General features: G+C 37.6%; 1 protein-coding gene across 1 annotated transcript; it reads left to right on the forward strand.

Moving 5' to 3' along the window:
- Positions 1-728: 728 nt before the first annotated feature.
- Positions 729-18477, forward strand: MEIOB (meiosis specific with OB-fold). The gene is made up of 13 exons (XM_034785007.1): positions 729-797; positions 4124-4181; positions 6612-6743; positions 7562-7634; positions 9714-9909; positions 11063-11163; positions 12255-12307; positions 12406-12501; positions 13976-14077; positions 14736-14889; positions 15779-15962; positions 16973-17059; positions 18026-18477. Exons 1-13 carry the CDS (start codon positions 729-731, stop codon positions 18134-18136), a joined length of 1416 nt encoding a protein of 471 aa, XP_034640898.1. The 3' UTR covers positions 18137-18477.
- The last annotated feature ends 485 nt before the right edge of the window (positions 18478-18962 follow it).

Raw genomic sequence — 18962 nt, forward strand, 5'->3', positions numbered from 1 at the left:
TTCAGGTAGGCTAACAAAGCATTTATGGCCCAACACTGGCATAAGTGGGAGTTTTGGGTGCTCGGTATTTCCCAGGAGTGGGCCCTTTACAATTAAAATTTGCATCTTGAAAATTACATTGTTGTTAATTTCAAAACTCTAGTAAATAAATGAAAAAAATTGAGGACAAGAAAAAAGTGTGTTCTAGTACTGAACATCCTTTAGAAACCCTTTTTCATACTGCCAGAAGTAGATCATGCTGCCGAAAAATACGCCTAAGGAAATAGGGCCTTCATTTTTAAAAAATATGTATTTAATTATAACTTCAAATTAAGGCTACAACTCTAGAAACACTTTACACATCTGAGTAACTTTATATAGGTGAGCAGTCCCATTAAATTCAATGGGACTACCCATGTAGGAAAAGCAGTGTGGGTATTTGCAAGGTCAGGGCCTAAGAGAGTCATTCAGTACTAAAACCCCAAAATATCTCTGGGAAATGTGGATGGAAAATGAAATTAATAATAACTATGTATACAAACATGGACCGTAAGAAAACAGTTAGTTCAGAAGCCCTGAAATGCATTTAAAACTTTTACAGAAGACGGGTGCTGTTTGTCAAACTTCTTTATGTCAAAATAAAGTTCTTATAGAAAATTACTTCTATTAACAATTTCAGTATGAATAATTCAAAGTGATTTGTTCTGATGTTTAGATTTAAATTAGTTTTCTCAAATTACAGATAAAGAATGGCCTATTCCCTTTCAACACACAACTTTGTTGCGCTTTCAGATCTGCATCCAAATTTGGCTCGCCCTGTAAGTCTCAGCAACATCGTACTTTTGTTCTCCGATGAAATTGTATCTGACTATATTCTATTACGGCAAAACTATGTAATTGATAGGTATTTAGAAACTCATAGCATCAGTGTAATTGTTAGATATAAAGTACCGTACCTTCTTTGTGTACACAGCAGGAAAATGAAAATTGCTGCTGCTGTTGTCCATAGTGCGAGTACAACAACTATAGATATTGACTGGGCAATTCATTATCTGGAAGTATCAGAGACCTCTTTGTATCATTTTAAATGAATGCTGAATTAGTGATTGCACATACAGAGTCAGGACTATGTAGTCACAACACATCAGGGATGTGTGATATTTTTTGGCTACAAGTTATGGACATAGGGCCTGATCCTGCAACCTCTGCTCACATAAGTAGTCCCATTGGGCCAAATTCTGAAGTCCTTATTTATTCAGACAAAACTCTTATTGACGTCAGTGGGAGTAAAGATTTCAAGATTATATACCCAATGGGTTTATTATTATTATTTCTTAATTATTTAAAACAAAAAATGGTCTAGACCCTTAATAAATTATAAGAAGATAAGGACTCAGCCTCAGAATACATTAAGATATCATACAGAAAAGGAAGGGGAATGAGGTGCAACAAAAAACAATTTCATTGAGCAGCGAAATTTAGTACTACTTGTTAGTTCTATGACCTGTGTTTAGATTTATTACTGTATATATCTATATTATGTTTTCTATCATTTAACTGTTAACACTTTGAGTGAGGACCAAGACTACTGTATTCCTGAGAGTAAAGCTTGCAAGATTAGGCCTATAATATAAACTAGCATAACTGTCCTTTGCATTTTAGCTCATTGACTTTGTATTATCAAAATAGGAAATCCCAGTGCATATATTTAATTTTCATTCTTTGCTTTTCAAGTTTAGATTTTAATATTCTGGGTTATATCATTCCTTCTGCTCCAGAAACTCCATCTCCAGTTTTCATAGTCCCCTCAGTCGTGGGCTATAATGGTCTCCACTAGACCACCAGTGACAGCATGTCTCAAATGTTTTGTGCTACTCAGTGCAGGAGCCTGGAGAACAGAGACTGAATTTCAGCTTGGATGCACTGAGAGCTGTGGTGTTGTATCCAGATATCTCCACAGATCTAAGGGCATCTGCATGGTTGCAGGGCCATACATGCTACAGAAGTTCTGATGACATTGAAACAGAGTTGAAAACACATGGAATTTTCCAAATACTTTCCCGGTTGCCACAGCTTTTCTATGGGAGAGGACAATTTAGTCTGATGTTCTTGTCTATTTTAAATAATGAAAGCTGGGTAATCACAAAAGGAACTGAAGCAGAGGAGAGGTTTTTACACACACCTCGGTATTTGGCGCTGTCATTTTTCAACTTTTCATAAATTCTCCCTGTCCCAGCAAAATGCATTGAAGTGTTTGTCGTTTGTCATCACTCACAAATAAATTGATCTACCAGCTCAGTTAAAATATATTCTCTTTTAAAAGCAAAATTGTAATTTTTGAGTGCAGCAGATTGTTTTCATCTAAGAAACATCCAATTACTACAAATTAAACCTGACTCTCTAATTAGCTTTTGATGGGTGGATAATTTAAAAAACAATAAATCTATCAATACATGTTAAACTAATGAGTACATATTTTAATTGGTTAAAATTAGTTTTTAGTTTACTGTAGTGTAATTTTATTTTGTTAGGAGAGGCTGAAATAAATTATACTTCAGGTTAAAGTTTTTAAGAAGACGTTAAATCACATGTTCAGATTCCAAGAACTAGCTCCCTATTACCAGCAATGACATACAGGATGTGTTGCAAGCTCATTTAATTGCCGTCCAGCCTGGCTTAAACTAAATAATGTTATGTGGATTGATAGAAAACGCGGTATGAAAGAAAGCTCTGAAGACCTCAAGGAAGTTACACTGTATTAAACACATGCTTCTAATGAAATCCTTTAAATAACTATAGGATAGGACAGTTACCGTGCTCCACCTAGTGATTGAAAGTAAACTATAAACATGGGCTCAGGTTCTAAGCAGACTTGCACTGCGTACCTCCAGGGAAATAGGTGGCTAGCATGGGGTTGTAAATTAGTGCAGAATTCAACCTGAATTGACCACTAAATTGTTACATTTGCAAATACCAATTAACTGGGTCATATATTCCATCAGTTGCTGGAACAACAAAATTGCAGGGACATCCACTGAATGTAAGTGCACGTGCTATGCAGAGATGTTGTCCATTCCAAAATGCAAATATAAATGATACATGCTCTGTGACCACTGGAATGGTCCTAGAGAGCTAGTGGCAGTGGGTCAACTAGTGGGAACTAAACTGGTGATGCTAAGACTGCAGAAGTGGTAGGCAGCTTGACGGTCTTCACTTTTTAGGCCTTCACATCCTATCCTCTTCAATTTACCACCTCTCATCCACTATTGAGATGCTGACTCCTGGCTCTGGTCAGCCCACAATGCCAGTCTCCATTGCCCACTTGTTAAATTTTCAAACAACCACCTTTGTGCTTTTTATTTTCCCATGCTGTCTTTCACACTTGGTAGGCACTCTGCATAAACATCTGCAAAGCTACCTCATTATCCTGCTTCCAAAACCTCCTTTTCTGTGATGCCTACAAAAAAACTTGACCATGAATCATAGAATATCAGGGTTGGAAGGGACCTCAGGAGGTCAGGCTGGTGGTGTGCTGAGACCACTGCTTATTACGCTGACCAATGTGGGTTATTTCCTTGTACTCCCCATTTGCCTGTATCTATCTGTTGTCTTTCTTATACTTGGATTGTAAATTCTTTAGGGCGGGGACCATTTTTTGTGTTTGTACAGCACCTAGCGCAATGGGATCCTGGTCAATGACTGCTACAGTAATATAAATAATAACAAAGAGGCTGAAAGCCATAGGGTCTCTCTCCATTGTGAATTTAAGCAGATCTTGGCCCAGTACATTTTTGGGAGCCACATGCAATGCCCACAACATAGTCCAGCTATCCCTGCCTATCTGAGGGGAAGACAGCCAAAATTATAGACATTTTTAGGTAACCTTTTTCCTCCCATGGCTTTTTACACAGGCAAATGTTTCGGCCTCTTTTACCATTTTGTACTAGTTACTTTTTTTTCTTATAAAACTGAATGTTTATGTTTAAGCCATTCATTTATGTGGCACTATGGAATAAATACATTAAAATGGTTATCAGTCAATAATATGTTTATTATCATCTGAGTATAACAAGTCCATGAAATCTAATTTCTCATACGCATCTGTGTTTAATATTTGTATTCTATAATCTTTTTTGTTTTTCAGAGTATAATCGGTGTAGTTATTGGGAAAACAGATGTCAAAGGTTTTCCAGACCGAAAAAGTAGAGTTCTTTTTTTAATTTCAGTTTCTCATGTGATGTAACTTTGCTGGTATGACTACAACAAAAAAATATTTAGTTTTCTTTGTGTTAAAAAAATAGAAAAGATCAAACTTATTTTTTCAGAGACAGAAGGAACAGTATTATTTTGGCAAAACTCTCATCAGTTTTGTTTTTCAAAACCCCAAAGCAGAGGTGCTTGAGATCCATAGTTCCTAACCCCAGCTCAGGGCATGGGGGAGATGATGCCAATTTTGGCCCCACTCTAACTGAGAACATTTCAGAAATGTTGCTGTTTTTTATGTTAATTCTTTGTCTTAATAGAAGTGTTAAGGATGTATTTTGAAGAGTGAAGCAAATAGGGCTGTTTGGATCTCAATGGCACAGATTCATACACTGCATGCATTTAAAATTGTATGAGAACAGTATTTTGTATGTAATTTATTGGAATTGAAAGGTACCAAACTGACAGCACTGACAAGTGAGGTTGTCTGTTTATCCAGAGAACAGGTATAGCTAGGGTGACCAGATAGAAAATGTGAAAAATCGGGACAGGGGTTGGGGGGTAATAGGCGCCCATATAAGAAAAAAGCCCCAACTATCGGAACTGTCCCTATAAAATCGGGACATCTGGTCACCCTAGGTATGGCACAGATATTGTTAGGAAATGTCTTCAGGGAGAGAGGCTACTTCAGTCTCCATGACAGTCACTGCTCAGTCCTGCTGCTGGCACTCCCAAGAAGAAGAATCCTTTCTAGGAACATGTCTGCATAACTTTTAAATTCAGTGGTTCACAATACATACCAGGATATGTCTCCGTGTAATTGTGATCAGAATTATTCTTGCTGTGTGTGGATCACCAGACAGTTTTTATTGAAAACTTACAAATAACAAATGTTACAGTGCAGCATGATTCAAAGACAGCTTCATGGATGAGATTCTGTATCAGCAAAGAAATAGCAGCCCAGCAGGAGGAGGGAGCAAAGGTGGCTTTTTGTCATCTTTGCTCCCTCCTGATCCTGGACTGTTCCAAATGCGGGAGAGGCCCCTGGTATAACTAAGTTATGGTGGCTTCCCAAGACTACCGTATGGGCTGCATTGCTGCCTGGAATCTCTGCAGAACTTTGGCTCTGTCCCACAATGAGTTCCTTCTGTCCCCAGGCATATCATCTTTGCAAGGGTTTGCGAACAGGTCCTCCAGAGGCAGCCTTAAGGCTGTTCACCTGATTGCCTGCCCTGGGGGAATCAATGCTCCAGCCCAGGGGTCGGCAACCTTTCAGAAGTGATGTGCCGATCAGGGCCGGCTCCAGGCACCAGCTTGGCAAGCAGGTGCTTGGGGCGGCCGCTCCAGAGAGGGGCGGCACGTCCACCAATTCAGCAGCAATTCAGCGGACGGTCCCTCACTCCTGCTCGGAGCGAAGGACCTCCCGCCGAACTGCCGCCGCAGATCGCGATTTTTTTTTTTTTTTTTTGGCTGCTTGGGGTGGCCAAAACCCTGGAGCTGGCCCTGGTACCGAGTCTTCATTTATTCACTCTAATGTAAGGTTTCGCGTGCCAGTAATACATTTGAACGTTTTTAGAAGGTCTCTTTCTATAAGTCTATAATATAGAACTAAACTATTGTTGTATGTAAAGTAAATAAGGTTTTTAAAATGTTTAAGAAGCTTCATTTAAAATTAAATTAAAATGCAGAGCCCTCCGGACCAGTTGCCAGAACCCGGGCAGTGTGAATGCCACTGAAAATCAGCTCGTGTGCCGCCTTCGGCACGCGTGCCATAGGTTGCCTACCCCTGCTCCAGCCCATTTGAGCAGTGTAAAGGGGTTGGAGCAGAGGTGAGGATCTCAACCCATGAGGTTTGGTTTTTTTTTGCCTCATACCTACACTTCTTCATGCCACTTTTACTGCTGGGGAGGTTGCTGTAAGCCAAATTCTCTTATCTGTTGACCGCTGTGGAGTTATACCGGCAGAGAAGTTAGCTCAATATGTTCTCTGTTTAGTGTTGCTTTATCATTTTGCACTGCTATATATTTTTATAGTTGGCTGATCTTAAATCTTTCTCTGATGTACACATAACATTTTTGGTGCATATCTACTGAATTACACTCCTAAATGTACATGATGTTACATAATATAATAGTCCATTAAAAGTTGGATGACAAGTGTTTTGCCAAGTGTGGGGAGACTTGCACAGCATCTGTTTGAACCATAGTATTTATTGTTGCCAGACAGCTCCCATTCGTGAACACCAAATTTCATAATTAAAAGATCTGCTGACCTCTAGTGGTATTTACCAAAGTTCTGTACCCTAACTTATTTAACACTTTTATTTAAAGTTATGGTAAAATCTGGGCAAGTATAATAATACTAATATCAGATTAAATTGACATGCTTTGATGCACATCTGATATTAAAAGCATTGTTTCTCTTTTTAGACATTGGATCTGAGAGATACACCTTCAGTTTTACCATTCGAGATTCACCAGCTTACTTTATAAATGTAAATTCTTGGGGCAGAGAGGAGTATGTTAGATCGCTTTCAGAAAGTTTTAGAGTAGGTGACTGTGGTGAGTTGGAGTTTACTCTTAACGTATTTCTGTTTGAATATTTTTTCCTGTAAATCAGCGTTATGCGTTTGCGGTTTTACTATATTTTCATCTGATGATTATGAGAACAATTTAATTGGAAACAAATTGTTCAGTTACATAAATATAGAGGAAGAGGGAGTAAACCTTTTAGAATTTAAAGTCAAAGCTACAACAGTTGTCAACAGCACCCCTCCCCCAGATATAAACACTGAATATTGCCACTCAGAACCCATCCATAGTTAATGGATCCACATTTTAACATTGTGTTCAATTATTATTAATCATTAAAAGTGAATTGGGTGTTAAGATAATTTAGCATTTTTACTCACATTTTTATTTCAGTTGTAATTTTTTAAAATGATTAGATACAATCCCTTCCCCCCACCAAAAAATCCCCAACTCAATCCGCTAAAAAAATCCCCAAAGCTCCTGATTTATTTGTCCTGTGCCAACGTCTCTTAAAATCAGTAGAAAGAGTCCCATTGTCTTCAGTGGCTTTTGGATCAGGCCTATAGGGTGAAAAAAAGCCTGCACAAGGACTGTGCACCACTTTAGTTCCACAGAAGCTCTATTTTGAGGGCTTAAGTGAGACATGGTATATTGTCCTTGTGTGACCCCTCTGCACAGGTGAGAATTTCACTCTTAAAGCACTTTTAAAATATTTGTAATAACTGTAAATGTTTGCAATCTAACCTAAAACAAATAAACAATTGCCTAGATACATTTCTCTGTACATATCTGTACTCTTCCTTTTAAAATAATTTAATATTATTTTTCTATGTTATATTTCATTTCAGTGACAATTGAAAATCCTTTAGTGCAAACAAAGGAACTAGAAAAGGAAGAAAAATTCAATCCCACAACTCCTAGGTAAATTTAAAGTAGACTTCCAGCTTCTTTTGTGGAATGATCACGATTAATATTGTCTATAATTGTCAGACTAGACAGTTATTATAAGGCAATTTCCCTTGGAAAATTGCAAGATTGTTATGCATCCATGCTTTCCTCCATCCACTACTACCACCGATTTAACGGCTGGGATACTTGATTGGCTCTGTAAGGTGCTGGACAACTTTTGGCTAAAGGGGGTGTGTGTACTGGAGTACTGAGTGCTCTGCTGCCCATTGGCCAGCTAGAGAGAGTGGCTATTGCTTCCCCCCAGTCATTTATTTAAACCATGGTCTAGGGTTTTCAAGCCTCTTGTCTATTTTTAGCTGAACCCACCCCCTCTCCCTGTTATGTTATATGGGAATTATGTTTTTAGGTTGCTCTGGGTCTAACTGATCACCTGTTTAAGTGATCAGGAAGGAATTTTTTCCCTCAGGGACACATTGGCTGTGGCCTAGTGGTTCCCCCCCCCCCCTCCTCCTATCGTCCAGGAGACACAATTATGTTAAATAGGTGTAGAATTTAGGAATTTCATGTGAGGAACTTTATGAATGTTAGTCATCACAACTTATGGCCAGTGTCCCGTGTGGATAAAAGGCCAAAGGGCCAGCAACCAGAATGTTAGAGATGTAGGATTTTGCTGGTGGATCCTAGGTCTGTGAAAAAAAGACTGATGTCCCTGCAGAATGGGGTCCCTCTTTGGGACCCTCTATCCTCTTTGAGGGGGAAAGGTGAGAGGATTCAGAAGAGCAAGTTAAATCCTTGGGATAGGGAGTGAAAAGTATACCCTGAGAGTTGTGAGCTATATGGTAGTTGCCCTATAAAACCCACACTGGACCCACTTCAGATGCCTAGTATGGGGAAACGGGGCAGACAGTGACATTACATTTTAATAAAGTTGTGGCCTGCTGTTTAAAATGTATCCATGTGTCTGTCGTCATTCACTTGTGGGTCCTGAACAATATATAGTTCTATATTCTGCCAAACAGTCTTACAAGGAAAACGTATTTAGTCATGATGTGGACCTTTGGCTTTTGTAGTAATATAGTAAAGATCCTCAGTAGCTAAGCATGACTTACATTATGTCTGCAGTAGCTTATGTTGAAGTTAATTGAATTTATTCCAAGGATGACTGTGCCCCATTGTGTTTAATTAAACACTTAATAATTTTATGGAAAGATGTTTAATCCTGTCAAAAGCCATTTGCATGTCTTTAGCTGGAAGGCAGTTTAGTACACTATAGCATTATTTTTTAAAAATAGTTTACATGGTATCACCATTATTTTGGTTTCAGTTAACTTTGTGAAAGATATCTGAAAATTTGAGATGGCACAATGAGATTAACTAGCCCTGTAAGTCCTAACTCAGAGCGGAGTTTGTCACAGATGTTGAACAACTGAGTCAAACCTTATCTACCCAAATTCCAGCATGGGATATCGATTGAGGGTTATTTGTTTGAGAAGGAAAAGCAAGGACCTTTTCCTTTTCTCAGATATTCTTCAGGCATTTGAATCTGTGGAGAGGGAACTCCTTTATCCTGGCTAATGGTGTGTGTGTGTGTGTGTGTGTGTGTGTGTGTGTGTGTGTGTGTGTGTTTATTAGTAGTAGTAGTAGTATTACTGGTATTTGTCCCAAAAAGTTTACAATCTAAGTACTATAGACATTGTTACTGAGTTGCTACCCTAATAGTATGTAATTTAACACATTGTAAAGCACTTCTTAAATGTTTCATTACATGGAGTATATATCACAACATAAAAATTACTTGTGAAGTGCTGAAAGGCTGATGGATTTATGTTTTACATTGTTAATAATGCATGTTGACTTCTTGGTAGTAAATATCTATGAAGTGTAACATAATCATGTCATTTTTCCTTAGGATGAAAAACTGACATGTTGTTATCAAGATATAACAACTTGCATTTCCTAACTTTTTATCATCCTCAGTAATAATCCTATAGAAAAACATCAACTGACATTGTTTGCTATGAATTGATGTAACTTTTCACTGGATAGTGTACTAGTGATGTGTAAAATAAGTTTTTTATGTATTCAATTTAGCTGCTACAAATTATTGCTCAGTGAGACTCATTCAGCGGTCAAAATTTGTTGCCACTATGAAGTGGACACCAAGCTGCTTTCCCTGTTGCATCTACCTGTAAAGAATCCTCAGGATTACTATTCTCTGGGTGACATTGTTGCAAATGGGCAAAGCCTTGATGGAAGAATCATTAATGTGCTTGCAGCAGTGAAGTCGGTAAGTTAGAAGTGCTACAACAAAATGAAGAGGTTTTTTTTTTTTCTGTTGCAGCCCTGATTGATGTCAGTGTAGATCTAGATTTACAGGGTCATGGCTGCCTGAAGGAATGATTTTCTTTTGTCTTGGTCTGCAGTCATATGGATTGAGTTAATACAAAGTAAGGGTAACAAGTGACATTAATTATTTTGTAATATTCATAAGAAAATGCAACATAAGGATTGATGTGTATATAATATATTGCTTTATCTGATACAAAAATGCAAGGGGATAACGTATTTCAATGTTCATATCATACATACAAGTCCACTTTTATAAAGTAAAAATTAGATTATAAAATTAGTTAATAAATGTAATATTTAAGTTTTGGGATGCTAGGACTTCTTTGGGATGTGTAAAGCGTCTAATTGCAGGCACACACCAACACATACTGTAGCTTAAAAGATTTGCTTTGCAAATATAATATCAAGAGGTTTGAGAACACAAGGTACACCTGCATATTTGAGATCACAAAAGATGTTCAGGAATTTATTGCAACTACTGTACTGATGGTCTGTCTATGAACATCAATCCCGCTATTCTGAAATACATTCAAGTGTACACGCTGGGCCAAATCCTGGTACTTTCAGTAAATAGGTTTTGTATAGGTGATTTCAGTGGAGATTTATGAGAATGGAAATCTTCCAAATCACACATGTTTTGGGATCATCTCAGCACATGCATAGACGATATACATATCTGGAAATCAACATTTTTTCAAAGTAAACCAGAGTGTCTGTGGATACCTTCACATATATAACTCATTCAGTTTTTATGAAATATACAAGTTTGGCCCTTTCTCTGGGGGGTTAAAGACAACACCGTCAAACTCTGCTTCTTCACAGAACACACAGTCAACCTGTGAAACTTGTCACCGGGGATGTTATGAAGGCAAAACTATAACTGGGTTCAAAAAAGAATTAGATGAGTTCATGGAGGACAGGCCATCAGTGGCTCTTAGCTAAGATGGTCAGGGATGCAAACTCCTTCTGTATTCTTGCTTATTGTCATTTTTTATATATTTTAATCATTTTGACTCTTCCTTTCTGGCTTGATTCTTTTTAATTCTTCTATATATTTTAGGTGAATAGTAATATTTTTCTTACTTTTCAAGGTTGGGGAGCCAAAGTACTTTACCACTTCAGACAAAAGGAAAGGTCAGAGGTGTGAAGTAAAGCTGTGTGATGAAACAGAGTCATCCTTTGCAATGATTTGGTAAATTATGTACTAAATTATTATTCAAATACACCAATTAAAGCAAGGGTAGATAAAGAGAGAATAAATTGAATGTAGTAAATATTGCCATAATCTTGTAGTTAGTTAATTGACATACAGTATTAATTGGGTGGCCACTGTGATGAGGCAGCAATATTTATTAAATGGCAGAAGTATCCATTAAACAATATTACATATAAAGGATATCTGATAGTGACCTTGGATATGTTCTCTATTTCTATGAGTTATTGACAAACTTACAGCTCAAGAGTGTCAGAGTGAAGCTGAGCTACAAATAAATTATGAAAGGTCATCAATGGTATGGAATAATAAAGAAACTGTTGCCAATCAGACCAATAGACATTTTATTTATGCAAAGAGGTGTATTGTTTGCTCCCAAACATAGGTCTACCTTTGCATGAATGTACTTATACATGCCTATCAGCACATTCACAGGTAAACAGTTTTATAATTAAATCTCCTAGCAAATATAAAGTAAACATACTATTAGATATGCATTTATGTAGCACTTGCCATTTCAAAATAGCTGTAGGTGCAGTGCATTTCCTCCACAAACCAAACAGTTAAAAAGGAAATATAAAAGATGATAAAAGACTAAAGCAGAATTAATAACGGGAAGTGGAGTTAGGGTAAAATGGGTTTAAAATTAAAACAAACACTTAGAAATAACGAAGGACAGTTTTGTAGTTACTTGATGGGCTATATTTTCAAAATATGCCTGTAGTTGTGTTTGTATAACCATTTGGGTGTACAGGTGATATAATCTGTACACCCAAAAGCATTTGTGCTTGTGCACATAGCATACAAATACAGGTTATATAAACCCAGTAGTTTGCATATACAAATAATGGTATGCACACAGACGTGTTCATGCACAATTAAAGGCTGGACTGGGCTCATTCTGACCATTTTCACCTATAATTAGATCTTTGTTTAATATTTTGGGGAAGAATGAGGGGAATAAATGCTCCTTAATGGCATAAATGCTAATCCCTACTATTTTTCATATTTTGCCACCCATGTTCCCAATGCTTGCACTATTAAATAAACAGTTTTTTTTTTAAATTTAGTTGGGATAATGAATCTATCCAGCTTGTGCAGAGTTGGATGCCACGAGAAACAGGTATCCCTTTTCTATGTTTTTGTGAAAGATTTCTGCTGTTTTTTATCTTTAGTGTGATACTTATTTAAAATAACAACGAATTATGTTTTTGTGTCCAGTAATATTTGCATCAGAGCTGAGAATAAATTTTGACAAATTTAGGAACTGCATGACTGCGACTGTTATATCAAAAACCATTTTTACAACTAATCCAGGTAAGAGATTGTTAAAGCCCACATATTGTAGGCTTAATAGATAAATAATTCAAGTGAAAGTGTTAACTTTTTGGTTCAAATTTAGCTTGCATTAGAATTTAAAAGACATTTTGAAGCTTTAGCTAAAGAAAAATGTCACCACATACAATAGCTAATTTCTGTCTATCTCACCTATTAATGGTTTTTCTATAACACCTAGCATTGTAATATTTAGCAAACTGTCCAATCAGAAGTTAAAACTTAGCTGAGTCTCCTATTAAGCATTGTAACATGAATATTTTTTTCTTTCTCTATTAGGTACAAAATGCAAACCCAGTAAAAAGAACTTGTAGGTTAATAGGTAGAATTCTTGGGTCAAATTCAGCCCTCAGATTCTCACATGAATCTTCTGATTTCAGTAAGCAATGAATGTGAGCATTTGAGTGCAGAATTTGGCCCAGAGTATTCATAATTTGTCTGTTTGCAGAGACATATGAAAATTTAATTTTAACTAAGAAAAGAATGGCCTGATCTAACACTAACTGCCTACACAGTGAGTCATCTTCACCAGTTGGAAGCATTCGCTAAGGCTTTGTCTCTCCTGTAAATAGCATTGCACTTGTTTTGTAAAATTAACAGTTGCATCGTTTCTGAGAGCCAGATGTTCTCATTCCATTGTGTGGGTGGGGTGGAAGGAGTGAACGTGTGAAGATCTGAGCCGAGTCGGTGTCTGTGCAGGAGAACATCAGATCAGCAGCAGGGCTCCCAGTCACTTCACTCGAGTCCACGGAAGACCCTTGTGTGAACATCATATGTTGGGGACTCTAGATTTTGGGGAGTGGAGAGAAGACAAAGTCAGACAAGAGCTGCTAAACACAGTTTACTTCTTATTGAATGTGCCCCACAGTCTCTGGACATTTGGCGCATATATAGATGCTTAGCTCCCTCACTGTGACAAGAACTCCATAAAGAGGTGTAGTCATGGCAGGAGAGAGAATGGCAGTACAACCTTGGAGCTGGTCCTGATGCCAGGGAAAAGTGCGGTGCGTGGATGGTGCACAGGGGAATCTCTGCTTTGCAGATCTGTGTGGAAGGGTTGGGCCTGTTTTACTTTGACTCCCTGGCCTAAGTGGCCCTCCCACTCCTCCTAGGCCTTTGTCTTGTGTTACTGAGATGGTATGGCATTGCTACTGTAGCATTTTGCTCATATTTTTAGAGTATTTTTCCCCTCTTGCAGGAAGGGGCAGTCAGGTGCCGAGTGAACAATAATTTCTGGTTTCCCTGCTGCACTTCCATCTACACTTCCTTCGTGCGTCCCATATATGTATTAATGGTTGGAGAATGAAAGAGAGAAGCATCTCTCTGCTCACTGCAGACTGATGTGGCCTTGCTGCTACCAGAATAAATAGCAAGAATTTCAGAATTCAGACATTTTATTTGTCATTTTTTGCAGGGGACATTTATTCATAGTTAATTTTTATTTTATATTTTCAAGACACACCAGAAGCGAATATTCTTTTCAACTTCATAAAAGAGAGTGCAGCAACGGGAGCTTTGGATGATATAACTGAGGATCAGTTAAGAGAATCCATAAATTGTAAGCATTCCTCCAGATATTCCTTTGATTTAATGTGACTCGGTTGTGTAGTACTGTCATTTGCTTTTCGGGCCTGTTCCTGCAGCTGTTTTTATAGAGATAAAACTCACTGACTTCAATGGAAAATTTCACCTGTTTAAGAATTTCAGGACCTGACCATTATCGAGCTGTTTTACAAATTGCCTGGCAATGTTGTGTACCTCAAATGTGGGTGGCTATGCTTGCTTGCAAACAGCTTGACGTACTATTCTTGGAAATGCACTGGCCTTGGGGAAAGAGACCTAAACTGAATACATTTGAATAAATAAGAAAAAGACAGGGCAAACTATTATATATAAAATACCTATATCTGAATATATTTAGAAAAGGAAGCACACAATAAATAGGACAAATATTTTATTTGAAAATGTTTTGGAGTAAAACTTATCTTCTCTGGGTTGGAGCTCTTACTTCTTCAGTATTTTCTTTATTGAATGTCTCACTTTTTTATATTAATTATGAGCTTGATCCAAAACCCATTAAGGTCAATGGGAGTCTTTTTGTTGATTTCAAATGGGCTTTAGATCAGACCCAATATTCCTTTTTGAACTTTGTCCTTTTTTTTTTTTATTTAGTGGTGTTTTCTTGGACATATTTAACATTTTCCTTTCAACTTTAGTGCAGACTATAGTTGACATTTATACAGTGGAGCAGTTAAAGGTAAAAGCTTTGCAGAATGAGGGAAAACCTGAACCAGTCTATGGCATTATTTATGCTTATATTTCTACATTGAACATTGATACTGATACGTCTAAAATTATACGAAACAGGTGGTAAGCAGCTGTTTATATTTTAAATTTATATAAAAAATATTTACCCTCCTCTCCTTTACCCCAACACAACTGAGATCAAACAATGTTTAGCCTAGTTCCAGGAAAGTAAAATGAAACTTCTCTGCATGGGGGGGAGGGGGAGGGAAGATCTGGTCTTGTTAGAATGGAGGCAGGGCCGGCTCTAGGCACTAGCGCTCCAAGCATGTGCTTGGAGCAGCACTTTCCAAGGGGCAGCACTCCGGCTCCTTTTTTTTTTTTTTTTTTTTTTTTTTTTGGGGTGGAAAAAACCCGGGGGGCGGCCCGGGGGGGGGGGGGGGGGGAGTGGGGGGCGCGGGGAGGGCCGCAGGAAGTAACCCTGGGGGGGGCAGAGGAATCGCTTCCCCCCACCCCCAGCTCATCTCCGCCTCCTCCCCCGAGCGTGCTGCCACTCCGCTTCTCCCCCCTCCCTCCCAGGCTTGCCTGGGAGGGAAGTGTAGGAGGGGAAATGCGGTGTGCCTGGGGGAGGAGGTGGGGCCGGGGATTTGGGGAAGGGGTTGGAATGGAGTGGGGAAGGTTGGGGCGGGTTTGGGGGGGCGCAGGAAATTTTTTTTGCTTGGGGTGGCAAAAAACTTGGAGCCGGCCCTGAATGGAGGGTTTCAGATATAGTAGTTTGCCAGAGATGATTAGAGATAAGACCTGCCCTCTCTGGCCTTTGGAGGGAGAGAGGAGAGTAAGGGCCAGTTTGTCTCTGTATGAGTGTAAAAGATGAAGGAATCTGGCTGGAAGGAAGAGTCCATTGGAGGGGTGGGCTTGGAGGAAGGTCAGGTGGTCTAGGGAACAATTTCAAATTGACAATAAATAACCGTATACCTGTTGTAATTAATACTTTGTCTTTTCCTGTTCCTTGCAGTTCAGGGTGCCACTATGTGGTCAATGAAATGTCAAACACATGCACTTTCTGCAATGACAACACTTCAGATGCTAAGTCTGTCTTTACCAGTTTTGATTTACTAGTTGATCTTACAGATCACACAGGCACTCTACGTTCATGTAACCTCTCAGATGTTGTAGCTGAGGAAACATTAAGTTGCACGGTAAATAATAGAAATCAGTTTCCCCTGCTTGATCTGATCTGTCTAAGAGTGTGAAGTTCAAGCTGTGTGAAGCAAGCCAAAAATTACTAGTATTGCTATATTATGTTTGTACTCCTTACATAGTAGAACCTCAACGTTACGAACACCTCTGGAAAGGAGGTTGTTCGTAACTCTGAAATGTTTGTAACTGAACAAAAAGTTATGGTTGTTCTTTCAAAAGTTTACAACTGAACATTGATTTAAACTGCTTTGAAACTTTACTATGCAGAAGAAAAATGCTGCTTTTCCTTTATTTTTAGTAGTTTACATTTAACACAGTGCTCTACTGTATTTGCTTTTATATATATATTATATATATATATATATAATATATATATATATCTATATCTGATGCTGCCTGATCATGTACTTCTGATTCCAAATGATGGGTGTGGTTGACTGGTCAGTTTTAACCTCTGGTTCGTAACTCTGAGATTCTACTGTATAGCTACTGCACCTGTCAAAGAATAGGAACTAACAAATGCCTAGAAAGAAGGAATCATGTTTACATTTATTTAAGAATTTATAACGGTGCCGATCCTCTTAAAACCTTACTTTGATTAAAAGACATTCAACAGAAGATCCCTATTTTTTCATTTTAAAAATTACACTTTCCTGGAGACATAATTGATATTTCTATTAATCTGCCTCCTTGAACATTAAGCAGTTTATTCTACTCAATATATCTATGTAATTATAAAACATGCATCTCTGTGATATTTGATAGCTTTACAAGTTTATTAAAGTGAACAGCTTCTCTCTCTTTCCATCTGCCAGTCGGTGGGAAGCGTTTCTGTTTGCTAATTTTTTTTTTTTCCGGTGAGGTATGATTGTTGGAACAATGAGTTTTACATTTTCCTTTGAGGGCATTAGGTTTGTGGTCATTCTAATATCTTCTGAAAGTGATTTTCACTCACATGTATATTTTTATGTGTTTCAGAAATAAGTATGTTGTTTGATCATTTCAACAGGTCCATGAATTCCTCACTCTGACGGAAGAGCAGAAGACAGCATTAAAATGGTACCTTCTTCTGGAACGAAGCAAAATTTATTTTAAAGTAAGTATGTAGTGTTATCACTAAACAAGTAAACCATTTGTTAGTGTCAGTTAGGGAAAGGATTTTTTTATATTAAAATAAAAGATAGTTAACTAGTGTACTTGTTGACAGTTAAACTGTGTATGAATTTATATGCATATAATTGTTGTATAATACAATATAATACAAGAAAATAAATGTCCTCATTATTGGGTTTTGACAGCAGGATGGCTATTTCTGTAGGCCTTACTCAGGCAAAATCTGAGTGAGGCCTGCAGGATCTGGCCACTGCTGACTAGGGCCCTTCTTAAGAGTTGTGCATGTGCTTAACTGTAAACATATTAGTACCATTGACTTAATTAGGACTACTCATGTGCATAAACTTAAGCATGTGTATGTTTGTAGGATCAGGGACCAAGTTACATGTTTGATTATATCGTACTGTGTCTAGGATTGTGTAAATATTACCTTTCGCATTTAATTATGCAAATTAAAACTTAAAAAAAAAACAAAAAACACATGGCTTTGCCTTTGGGGAAGGGAATATGATAGTATCTAGAGTCTCTAGCTGTCTTGGGAATGGCAATAATACAGACCCACACAGCTGGAGAAGTGAATTGTTAAAACATTTGCTGCTTTGATGCAACATTCCTGATTTTTTTAAAATCATACACTTTACTGTGCACTGTATGGTACTCCCCCCCCTCCTTTTTTTTTTTTTTTTTTTTTATAAAATGGCCTGTTATGGAGCTACTGTAACCTGGCTTCAAACTTTTATTTAACATTCATTAAACTTAACTCTTTATAACACGTACCTCTCCTTAGCCCACACAGTCTCTGATTCCCATAAAATGGAAGCATTTATCTTTGATATTTATAAGCATATAAGCAATATGCTTCATTTAGGTGTGTGATATTGTATATAACTTTTAAAACAAGAGGTTTTGAAATGTTTTGCAGAAAAAATACAATTCTTTATTTTTACAGTTGGTTTTGTCACCCAGTTTGAGAACCGGATTGAGAGTGAACTTGCTTTCATGCAAACTAGCAGATCCTGTAGAGGCCAGTCAGAGCTTGTCAGGAAAAGGAAGAAAATAACATTGTTTGGCTTTTTAACAGCTGGAAGGATTTAAAAAGGTTGTACTGCATTGAAACAACATTATTATAAAAAAAGATGTTTGATGCAATATTTGTATTTTGTTAAATGTATTTAGATTGGTAAAAGAGAAACAGGTTTATTACTGAACTTTACAAATGGGCCTATATCTTCTTGATCTTTCTGTTTTATATTATTCTTCTTAGAAAAGTTTATTTAGGGGCCATTTTAGGAAAAAATCTGTCTGGCATCTAGATGCACTTTCTGTTGAATTAAGCCCCTTAAGTAGAAAAGGAAACAATTTTCATTGTTTATAATACATTTTGAAAAATGCTCAAAGGAATAATAAACAGTTATTTAATCTAAATTGCAAACATGTTTTCATTACAATATACCCCATAGGAAAGAAATTCTAAAACTATAATTCTTGATTTATTGTGGTAGATACGATCTGTGATCTCATACAGCATTGGAGAGTAGCGATCACAATGCAGTAAAAACAGAATTCTCTCTAGCCAAAAATGATCTTCTCTGACTGCTGGCCCACTGAAGTTCTGTGTTCTCTAGCCAAAGAGGATAATCACTCCTTTTTGGGGAAAATCCCTGTAATTCTAAACTACAAAACACAATAGACCAGTGGTTCTCAACCAAGGGTAAAGGTACCCCAATGGGTACGCAGAGCAGAGGTCTTCCAGGGGGTACATCACCTCATCTAGACATTTGCCTAGTTTTACAATAGGCTACATAAAAAGCACTAGCAAAGTCAGTACAAACAAATTTCATATAATGACTTTATACTGCTCTATAGACTATACAGTGAAATGTAAG

The sequence above is a fragment of the Trachemys scripta genome, chromosome 10, assembly GCF_013100865.1.
Source record: "Trachemys scripta elegans isolate TJP31775 chromosome 10, CAS_Tse_1.0, whole genome shotgun sequence".
NCBI classification, from domain to species: Eukaryota; Metazoa; Chordata; order Testudines; family Emydidae; genus Trachemys; species Trachemys scripta.

Bases quoted from the DNA above. Each gene is read 5' to 3' on its own strand.
- MEIOB (XM_034785007.1), top strand. From the start codon at position 729: ATGGCCTATTCCCTTTCAACACACAACTTTGTTGCGCTTTCAGATCTG. The intron at 4,182-6,611 runs GTAGAGTTCTTT...TTCTCTTTTTAG, and splicing joins AGGTTTTCCAGACCGAAAAA to ACATTGGATCTGAGAGATAC. The intron at 6,744-7,561 runs GTGAGTTGGAGT...ATTTCATTTCAG, and splicing joins TTTTAGAGTAGGTGACTGTG to TGACAATTGAAAATCCTTTA.